At 45.6% G+C, this 10,947-nt stretch overlaps 1 protein-coding gene across 3 annotated transcripts; it reads left to right on the forward strand.

Annotated features, from left to right (window-relative positions):
* The first annotated feature begins 354 nt into the window (after positions 1 to 354).
* Positions 355 to 3,964, forward strand: LOC106570162 (uncharacterized). 3 transcript variants are annotated; one of them, XM_014142194.2, is made up of 14 exons: positions 357 to 681; positions 892 to 998; positions 1,082 to 1,153; positions 1,243 to 1,326; positions 1,438 to 1,584; positions 1,674 to 1,754; positions 1,878 to 2,027; positions 2,153 to 2,202; positions 2,323 to 2,392; positions 2,494 to 2,580; positions 2,679 to 2,777; positions 2,899 to 2,979; positions 3,070 to 3,173; positions 3,866 to 3,964. In XM_014142194.2, exons 4-14 carry the CDS (start codon positions 1,309 to 1,311, stop codon positions 3,900 to 3,902), a joined length of 924 nt encoding a protein of 307 aa, XP_013997669.2. In that variant the 5' UTR covers positions 357 to 681; positions 892 to 998; positions 1,082 to 1,153; positions 1,243 to 1,308; the 3' UTR covers positions 3,903 to 3,964. The 3 variants fall into 3 exon arrangements, with proteins under 3 accessions (XP_013997671.2, XP_013997669.2, XP_013997670.2); XM_014142195.2 differs by lacking the exon at positions 3,866 to 3,964 and adding an exon at positions 3,333 to 3,535; XM_014142196.2 differs by lacking the exon at positions 2,494 to 2,580 and having other exon boundaries at positions 355 to 681.
* The last annotated feature ends 6,983 nt before the right edge of the window (positions 3,965 to 10,947 follow it).

The raw sequence follows: 10,947 nt of genomic DNA on the forward strand, positions 1-10,947 counted from the left end.
GTGGGCTGTGGCTTCGCCCCCCTTGTCTGAATGTGGTCAATATGTTTTAACCCAGGTTGTCTGTGCTCCACAAGACTTTATAGCCCACTGAGCCAAAGCCTAGACTTTCAGAAGTTCAACAACAACTTCCATGAAACAAACTAAAACATGTCAATGGGCCATTGACCTAGCTAGTGACTTAAAAAACATTTGGTCTTTTATTTTACATTATACACACAACATAGGAAAGCCTCTCTAGACAAGATAGCGTCAATACAATTAGAATGATGACCAGGAACTGTATAGGATTCTAACGGTAACCATAGAGTTCCAAACCCATTTCTATGGCAACACAGCTGTCAATTTTGTAAACAACACTTTTCAAATATATGTGTTGCCATGAGACATCTAACCGTTAGAACATATCGGCGTTCTATTGAACGTTTTCTGTTCGAAAACAAGGAACCTGAATTTGCTGTTCAACAACAACAACCTTGACTGATTTTTGAGACCTGAGATTGAAACATCGACTGGAAAATGCCCGGGTGCTTTTCAACATTGACGGAGAGAGTGCGAGGACGTCGCGGCCTACTGCGTCGACAGGTTGTTCAAATTCATTTGTGGCTTGTTTTTCTTGTCTTTTTCCGTTTTGCAGGGTTCGCGATCGTCTGGAGGTGGACAGCGACAGCGACTTCGAAGATGGTATGTGGAGTTTTAAACGTATTATTTACCACATTCAATATTGACAATGTGATTTGTGAAATGTTGTGTATTTCTGAAATCCAGATTTGCAAACTAACGTTAACTTTAGTAATTGTTGCTAAACGATGCACTTTTGCTAGTAGTATTAGCTAGCGTGCTACATTTTACGTCCTAACAATTGTTTGTTTGTTTTCCTTTTCCTAATTTTAGAATCAACTGTACTGGATGAGGTCCAATTGGATGTGCCACTGCTGCCAGTTATCCTTCATGTCCAGGATGCTGCTATCATCCTTGAGGATGTGCCGACTTTCCTTGAGGTACACTTTTCAGAAAGTTTTTGGTTTTATGTTTGAAAAGTATCCCTCATCTTCATTCTGAAAATCTTTGTTGTCTGCTTTAGGAGGCCACTGGTAATTGGCAGCTGATACTGATTAGGTTCAGCCCCCTGTACTGTGGGCCTGTTGTGATCAGGGTAAGAGAACCACACACAGTCACATCACCGTTACAATGTTTGCTGTTTCTAACCTGAATGTATTGTAATGTCACCCCCCTCTTGTGCAGAACAATGCCGGTCCGGTGGCTAAAGCCTGGAGGACTTTCCAGTTCATCAGCCCCATTATCACCTACATGCGTGGGGGATCCCAGGTATGTGTCTTTGTAACTATCTAGTCCTAATCTACATTGTCAGAGTCATGTGATCTTGATGGAAATATGTTACAGCGATGGGTGATGTTGTTTTGTTGTTTCTCTCCACAGCAGGTGGTGGTGAGGATGCACCATGTGAGTAGGGTTCGAGGCCTGGAGACTCAACTGGTGTGGGCCATCTCCAAGGAGACAGCCAGGCTTAGTCCAGAGGGCATCCCCTACTGTGCCACCAAGGTGCAGTCCGTCACTTGGATCCAGGTAAGATGTAAATACTACTGAAATAGTATTAGATTAGGCTTTTCTTCACTTATTCCCTTTGGCCTTAACATGTCGTCACTCTCTGTCAGTATGTGGCTGGCAGGGTGACCCAGTATGCATCTCACCTCGGCCAGGAGACGTCTGTGGACGTGACGCTTGGCTGCTACCAGGTAAATAAACATTTTCCTATGTATATAGAATACAAATTACTGGGCATTTTTGCATTAGATATGCTCTGTTTTCTAATAACGTGAGTGTGGTAAACAGGTGTGTTGTGTGTGTTTTTGGAGCAGCAGACTGATGTCTCGGTGGTGTACGCTACTCTCCACATGGGGCTGGATGGGCTGCTCTCCTCCTCGGCGTGGTCGGAGGCTGCCTCCGTCTCTACGCCCACCAATCAGCAGTTCACTGAGCCAGAGCCTGAGGGCCACAACTGCTATGAGGTCAGATGTTAGACACACAGCTACACATTCTATTGACTAGTAGCATTAAGATCCTTCCATTGACCCATTGTTTGTCATGTCATTGCATTGGTCACTGATGTTGAATGTTTGTTCTGTTGTTGTAGGGCTGGGAGGAGGACCTGCTGCCTGAGGAGAGGGAGGTTCCTCTGCTAAAGTGAGTTCCTGTAAATGTCTGTGTAGTCTGGGCTTGTCAGATGCTGAAGGATAGTGGTCACCATGCTGTTATCCCCATTGACTCTAATGGTTGACATGCTCCATTCCCTCCCTCCCACAGCCTCTACCTTACCACCAAGAGAGTGGAGGACATCGCCCTGAGGCTTGTCTCCCTGCGCCAGGCCTTCACTGTGAGTGGACCCACTTTTATTTTTTCTCTCTGTATCTTCTTGTTCTGTCTGTCTCCTAGAGGAAGATGGGTGTCTCACCCTAACTCTTCCCTCTTCTCTAGACCCTGCTTGGTTCCACCCTGAGCAGGAACCATCTGTTTGTGGCAGGAAAGGTCCTAATGGGCGCACTGGTTCAGGCCCACCACATGGTAGCTCACTAACTCATTATTCATTCAAGGGAAAGAGAGCGTCCTCAGTGGGAAATGTCTTCTGTTCACTAACATCAATGCTCTTTGCTTTGTGATAGGACGAGGCCGAATTCATCCGTGCCTATAACGACTTTGTGGACTACCTGAGTGACCCCTCCAAGCAGATTGACATTGAGAGGGAGCTGGCTGAGGCAAAGGTGAGTTCATTAACTCTTTCATGTCTCACTTTGTTCTTCCACATGCATGTCTTTATACATCACAGTATCTGATCTATTTGAAATCATTCCTTTTTTCTCCAAATGTGTCTTCTTGTCCTAGATCCATCATGTTAACCTGATAGATGTCCTCTTTGAACTGGTGATGTTTGGGATGATGACAGCTCAGAAGTCCATGATGGTGGTAAGTAGCATCTCACTGGTACATGTTTCCATGTCTCTCTCTTGGCAATTTCACTTCAATTTCTCTTCTCTCCTCCTTTGTTTCCTTTAGCACCCTGGTGGGTTCATGGAGCGTCTGTACGCTCTCCTGTACTCCTTCCTGCCCGCTGCTGCCAGCATTGAGCCAAAGGCGAGAGATACCTGCTGCTGCTCAATGTAAGAGTCAAGAGTTTACATCCTTATTCCTAGTTTCCTTTTTCCTGATTAACATGGTTTCAATGACGTTTTACAGGGAGTAACTCTCATTGTCTCCTTCCTCTTGGTAAGCTAGTAACTCAGAGCCATTATCTATGTGTTGTGTGGTGTTCTCTTCAGGGCGGGCTGATGGCTCTGCTAGATGACATGTTTGGGCAGCAGCTGGCCTGGTACTTTAACCCAGAGTCTCTGGTCACTGAGCTCTCCAGCCTCCTGGAGTACCACCTGGAGAACCTCATGGCCAGCATGTAGTCCTACTGCAGAGATCTGAAAGGCCTCTCTCTCTCTCTCTCTCTCTCTCTCTCTCTCTCTCTCTCTCTCTCTCTCTCTCTGTGTCTGTCTGTCTGTCTGTCTGTCTGTCTGTCTGTCTGTCTGTCTGTCTGTCTGTCCGTCTCTCTCTCTCTCTCTCTCTCTGTCTGTCCATCTCTCCCTCTCTCTCTCTCTCTCTCTCTCTGTCTGTCCATCTCTCTCTCTCTCTCTCTCTCGGTCCATCTCTCTCTCTCTCTGTCCATCTCTCTCTCTCTCTCTCTCTCTCTCTCTCTCTCTCTCTCTCTCTCTCTCTCTCAGGATTTGAGGACATGAAGTGCTTCGCTGAGACGTGATTAGTTAACACCCATTAAATTAATGTATTCTCTTGTTTTCTCTCCCCACAGGATTCTTATGACACTTTGCCACCTAACAGGGATCTAGACACTAATGCACTACATTACTTTGCACTGAATTTTACATTTTGAAATAAAATAACTAGTAGTTCAAAGCATTTGTCTCTGTCTTTTCATTTACTTGATCATTTCATCACTATTACCTCTTCCTGGAGTTATGAGGCTAATATTACATGAACAATTATGCTTTATTCTTTGCATATGGAAATAAACAACAACGTTTAGTTGATTTACAGATACTACAGGCCCACACTTTATGGCATTGTATTGTGATGTGTGATACTGTACTGACTCTACAAGCTGTCGAAAGTGTTCTACAGAGATGCTGGCCCATGTTGACTCTAATGCTTCCCACAGTTGTGTCAAATTAGTTCAATATCATTTTGGTGGTGGACCATTCTTGATACACCTACTACCATACCCTGTTCAAAGGCACTTAAATACCCCGTTCAAAGGCACTTAAATCGTTTGTCTTGCCCATTCACCCTCTGAATGGCACACATACACAATCCATGTCTCAATGCTTAAACATCATTCTTTAACCTGTCTCCTCCCCTTCATCTACACTAATTGAAGTGGGTTTAATAAGTGACATCAATAAGGGATCATAGTTGTACCTGGTCAGTCTGTTATTTAAAGAGCAGGCATATAGTATACAGTCCACCACTTCAGTCTTGAATGTAACTTCTCACTATCTGTACTCTACATTAAGAGTCTGCCATTGTAGACTCAGTTAACATGGGTATTTTACTTTCAATCTGCCATATTTCCCATTAATGTCTGAGCCAATTACCGTCTTTCCTACTGAAACCAATGTTAGCGTTCATGTGAGAGAGGGTGTAGTAGTGCATACTGACCACTAGTTGGATCATAGCGTGGTTGGTGGCGTTCATGCAGGAACCCAGAGGGTATAATAATGGGAATGTCAGGTGTTGAATTCGGTATGAAACAGACCACTTTTTTGTTAGTTAACTTTAAACGAATCACGTAGGATATCAACAGTGACAACGGTTAGCTGCTATTTAAGTGACAGTTTGACTGTCAAATCCATGTATTGGTGTGTGGCCATCGACTTTTATAGAGAGACCGTGTTTAATTTTCTGTGCCATTTCATTAACCTATGTGGCATTTCTAAATCCTGCATAACCCAGCTCGTGTGAGAAAAATAATCGGTACAAAACCAAAGATATGGATCTGTTTTAAGCAATCAATCATATGTCATCTTGAAAACTATACACTTTTATACTAGCATCAACAATCTGAGGTAAAATGGATGTGTAATTCCACTCAATTTTATGGGGTGAAAATGCAGGCTTGTGGGAAATTAGTGTAATATATAATAATTTACTATGGCAAAATAATTTAACATGTCAATTTAAGATGATAGTATACAGTATGTTGCCCACTTACAAACTATTGCAACAATGACATCTCTTTCTCACTCATTTAACCATTTAGAGAGTAAAATAATGCTCTCAAACACAATTTAACCAGGTGCTCTAGACTAGAGCCTCCATAGTCTGTACAGCAGCCTGAACGTTTGACATCCCTACCTTTTAGATTTCTCTTCGTGTCTAGGCCATTGTACTGGCCTGTTATGTGGAGTAGATTGATGCATCTTATTGCTTTGTTATCATTTGTCACCAGTCAGTCTCAACCAACAATTGTTGATATCCTCCATTCCTTAGTCATTCATGCAGCACTTTGAGAGCAAGCATCCCCAATGCCCCCAGAGCTGGATGATGTTGAGGCTTAAAAGACCAACACACACAATGGACCTACAACTGAGTTAAGATGCTCTCATCATTCAGACTCCCAGTATACATGTTAGAAGCAAACTCTTTCCCTATGCTAAAGTTGTATTTTGTATGACTCAATATGTGGATATGTTGTCACTCCTTGCCTTTCATGTTGTGATTCACAGACACACGATGACCACGATTAGAGCGCTGCAACTGGAACTTAATGGCGTCAAGAGACAAAACACTGAGACCCCTGGACATGGGTGGGGGAATATTTGTGACAATGACCTAAAATGGGGGGAAGAAGCACACCAGCACCCCATCTTATATGTCCAACCACCCCTCAACTTCAGACTCTGTGGAAGCACCCATCTTAATTATATCAGCCCACTCTACCTACATCTCTTTTCCCTATGCTGCTTCCTTCATTAATACCTGATTCAATAACATCTAGACTGTTACACATCTAAAAGTGTAACGGTGTTACTGTTTTTGCAACTTTTTCTCAGTTGTGTACCGCTGTCTTTTACGCCCAACTCTTTTCAAAACCTCCTCCTATACACTCTTGTGCAAATCATTTCTGCTTTCTTTGAGAATGGTGTCATAGTGGAAAGGATTTGTTAATTGCCCAAGACTGAGCCTTGTTCTGCCTGTAAAAGGCCCTGGTCGAAACAGTGCCAAAATCACTTTTGATAGTTTCCGGGTCCACGTTGTAACAATTGTATTTTGCATTTGACCATTTCCAAGAAATGTAGCAATATATATGAAAGCTTTCCTCTGCCTATTTGATCCATTCTGAAGTAAAGCAGTGAATACGTTTTGTGTGTGAGAGAATATGTATGCCTTGTAATTCTAGCAGAAAATCGTTAATTCCGAATGCAAGTTAAACGCCATTCCGTCTATACTGATACCAGACAAATCAGTTTCTGGAGGTCTGTGTTCACTGGCATTTGCTCTCACTTCTGCATCAACCTCTACAATAAATATTATAGTTTATTTTATTACAAATATAGCAGTACACAGTCCTTCATAAATATATTGACAATGACACATTCCTGTGTATTGGATCCTCTGTACATAGGAAATGGAAACAAAATAGAATTTGACATTTTCCATTGCTACTAACGTGTACAGGTTACAGGTAGAATTAAGAAATGCACACACTTATGGTCCATATATTTAGCGTTTTAATTTAACCATGTGTAGTACATCTAAAAGAGACAATGACAAATTCATGGTTCAACAAGACAACATAGCCATCAAAAGAGCAGAAATGTAGCATTTCACTTACAGTGGGGCAAAATAGTATTTAGTCAGCCACCAATTGTGCAAGTTCTCCCACTTAAAAAGATGAGAGAGGCCTGTAATTTTCATCATAGGTACACGTCAACTATGACAGACAAAATGAGAAAAAATCCAGAAAATCACATTGTAGGATTTTTTATGAATTTATTTGCAAATTATGGTGGAAAATAAGTATTTGGTCACCTACAAACAAGCAAGATTTCTGGCTCTCACAGACCTGTAACTTCTTAAGAGGCTCCTCTGTCCTCCACTCGTTACCTGTATTAATGGCACCTGTTGAATTTGTTATCAGTATAAAAGACACCTGTCCACAACCTCAAACAGTCACACTCCAAAATTTAAGTATGCTCTTTCTAATTCTCTCTTTCTCTCTCTCGGAGGACCTGAGCCCTAGGACCATGCCTCAGGACTACCTGGCATGATGACTCCTTGCTGTCCCCAGTCCACCTGGCCATGCTGCTGCTCCAGTTTCAACTGTTCTGCCTGCGGCTATGGAACCCTGACCTGTTCACCGGACGTGCTACCTGTCCCAGACCTGCTGTTTTCAACTCTCTAGAGACAGCAGGAGCGGTAGAGATACTCTCAATGATCGGCTATGAAAAGCCAACTGACATTTACTCTTGAGGTGCTGACTTGTTGCACCCTCGACAACTGTGATTATTATTATTTGACCATGCTGGTCATTTATGAACATTTGAACATCTTGGCCATGTTCTGTTATAATCTCCACCCGGCACAGCCAGAAGGGGACTGGCCACCCCTCATAGCCTGGTTCCTCTCTAGGTTTCTTCCTAGGTTTTGGCCTTTCTAGGGAGTTTTTCCTAGCCACCGTGCTTCTACACCTGCATTGCTTGCTGTTTGGGGTTTTAGGCTGGGTTTCTGTACAGCACTTTGAGATATCAGCTGATGCAAGAAGGGCTATATAAATACATTTGATTTGAAATGTGAAGTTTGAAACTGATCCATTCTTTCCGAGGACCTTTGACATATATTTTGTTGCACTGTTTTCTCAAACATTCTGGTGAGTTTGCCAATACTCAATGCACAGTCTTTGACAAATGATGTGACTATTTTCTACATTGTCCTGTTTCAAATTTCCTTAGTCACTCTGATGACTGATTGGGGGATTCTTGACTCTTGCCAAACACTTGTCCAAAACTGTCACGGTTTTCTAGCCATCGTCGCTCCATTTTTCATGTATCCATTTGTTTTGTCTTGTTCCCTGCACACCTGGTTTTCATTCCCCAATCAATTCATATGTATTTATTCCTCTGTTCCCCATCATGTCTTTGTTTAGGATTGTTTGTGTTACGTGTATTTTGATATTGTGGATATTGTTACGCGCATTACTTTTTGTCTATGTTCCGTGTTTTGGGCACATTTTATGTTATTTTTGTGCTGTCATTTTGACCGGAATAAAAAGTGTGCCTGTTCACTACACTCTGCTTTCCTGCACCTGACTTCGCCTCCGATACACACTCCTAACAGAATCCTACACCTACCATGGAGTCAGCAGGAGCAGGTACCCCGGTCAGAGTCGTCCAGGAACGCGTCCAGGAACACGCGACTATGCTACATCATCTCGGTGCCATGATGGATCGCGTTGTCCAGACCATGGACAGGAAGTCTCTCCAGCCCCTCGATCAGCTCAACCGGGGTTATCTCTACCCGTCCCGTCCGGATCCAGCTCCAGTGGAATACGACTCTCCCTTCCCAGGGAGTATGATGGGACGGCTGCACAGTGCCAGGGGTTCCTTTTACAACTGGACCTATACCTGGCCACTGTTCACCCAGCTCCCTCAGGAAGGGAGAGAGCATCCGCCCTCGTCTCATGCCTCTCGGGGAGAGCTCTGGAGTGGGCAAACGACATGTGGGGAGAGGAAGACGCGGCGTTGGACCACTTCGAGGAATTTACCTGGGCCGTCTTTGACCATCCGTCCGAAGGTAGAGCAGCGGGTGAACAACTCTACCATTTGAGGCAAGGGACGAGGAGCACACAGGATTTCGTTCCGGACCTTGGCCGCCGGAGCAGGATGGAATGACAGGGCCCTCATCGACCACTATCGATGCAGCTTACGTGAGGACGTCCGACGGGAGTTGGCTTGCAGGGATGCCACCACCACCTTTGACCAACTGGTGGATATGTCCATCCGGTTGGATAACCTGCTGGTCATCCGTGGACGTCCTGAGGGGGCTCTGTCGGTTCCATCTCCCAGCACTCCCTTGTGTAGGGGTTTCCGTTGGTGCTACCATGGTGGAAAGTCCACACCAGGTCTCCACCGTGCACATTCCCCCAGAATATGCAGATTTGGCTCTCGCCTTCTTCTTACAGAACTCAATTACCACCCCATCGACGTGGGGGGATTGTGCGATAAATCTCCTGATAGATGCTGCACTTCCCAGGAGTCACGTGTATCCCTTGTCGCAAGCGGAGACAGTGGCTATGGAGACATATGTCTCCGAATCCCTGCGTCAGGGGTACATTCAGTCCTCCACTTCACCCGCCTCCTCGAGTTTCTTTTTTGTGAAGAAGAAGGATGGAGGTCTGCGCCCGTGCATTGATTATAGAGGTCTCAATCAAATCACTGTGAGGTACAGTTACCCGCTACCTCTTATCGCCACAGCGATTGAGTCAATGCACGGGGCGCGCTTCTTCACTAAACTGGATCTCAAGAGTGCGTACAATCTAGTGCGTATCCGAGAAGGAGACGAGTGGAAGACGGTGTTTAGTACCACCTCAGGGCATTATGAGTACCTCGTCATGCCGTACGGGTTGATGAATGCTCCATCAGTCTTCCAATCCTTTGTAGACGAGATTTTCAGGGACCTGCACGGGCAGGGTGTAGTGGTGTATATCGATGACATTCTGATATACTCCACTACACGCGCTAAGCATGTGTCCTTGGGCGCAAGGTACTTGGACGACTGTTGGAGCATGACCTGTACGTCAAGGCTGAGTAATGCCTGTTCTTTCAACAGTCCGTCTCCTTCCTAGGGTATCGCATTTCCACATCCGGGGTGGAGATGGAGAGTGACCGCATAGCAGCTGTGCATAATTGGCTGACTCCCACCACGGTAAAGGAGGTGCAGCGATTTTTAGGGTTTGCCAATTACTACCGGAGATTTATCCAGGGTTTTGGCCAGGTGGCTGCTCCCATTACCTCACTGCTGAAGGGGGGTCCTGTACGTCTGCAGTGGTTGGTTGAGGCGGACAGGGCTTTTGGGCAGCTGAGCACTCTGTTTACCTCCGCTCCCATGCTGGCCCATCCGAATCCCTCTTTGGCATTCATAGTGGAGGTGGACGTGTCAGAGGCTGGGATTGGAGCCGTGCTCTCTCAGCGCTCGGGCACGGTACCGAAGAGCCGCCCTTGTGCTTTCTTCTCGAAGAAGCTCAGCCCGGCGGAGCAGAACTATGATGTGGGGGACCGGGAGCGGTTGGCTGTGGTTAAGGCTTTGAAGGCATGGAGACATTGGCTTGAGGAGGCTAAACACCCTTTCCTCATCTGGACTGACCACCGCAACCTGGAGTACATCCGGGCAGCTAGGAGACTGAATCCTCGTCAGGCAAGGTGGGCCATGTTCTTTACGCGTTTTGTGTTTACCCTGTCCTACAGACCAGGTTCCCAGAATGTTAAGGCAGATGCACTGTCCCGGCTGTATGACACAGAGGAGCGGCCCATGGATCAGACTCCCATTCTCCCGGCCTCCTGCCTGGTAGCGCCGGTCGTGTGAGAGCTGGACGCGGACATTGAGCGGGCGTTGCGTACTGAACCCGCTCCACTCCAGTGTCCCGTCAGACTTCAGTACGTTCCGTCTGCTGTCCGTGACCAGTTGATGTATTGGGCCCACACATCACCCTCCTCTGGTCATCCGGGGATCGGGCGGACGGTGCGCTGTCTGTCTGAGAAGTACTGGTGGCCCACCTTGGCTCGGGACGTGAGGGTTTATGTTTCCTCCTGCTCGGTGGGTGCCCAGTGTAAGGCTCCTAGACACCTGCCCAGAGGTAAGCTACATCCCTTACCCGTT

This window comes from Salmo salar, chromosome ssa14, assembly GCF_905237065.1.
Source record: "Salmo salar chromosome ssa14, Ssal_v3.1, whole genome shotgun sequence".
Classification (NCBI taxonomy): domain Eukaryota; kingdom Metazoa; phylum Chordata; class Actinopteri; order Salmoniformes; family Salmonidae; genus Salmo; species Salmo salar.

Bases quoted from the DNA above. Each gene is read 5' to 3' on its own strand.
- LOC106570162 (XM_014142194.2), top strand. The intron at 2,028-2,152 runs GTCAGATGTTAG...CTGTTGTTGTAG, and splicing joins AGGGCCACAACTGCTATGAG to GGCTGGGAGGAGGACCTGCT. The intron at 2,203-2,322 runs GTGAGTTCCTGT...TCCCTCCCACAG, and splicing joins AGGGAGGTTCCTCTGCTAAA to CCTCTACCTTACCACCAAGA.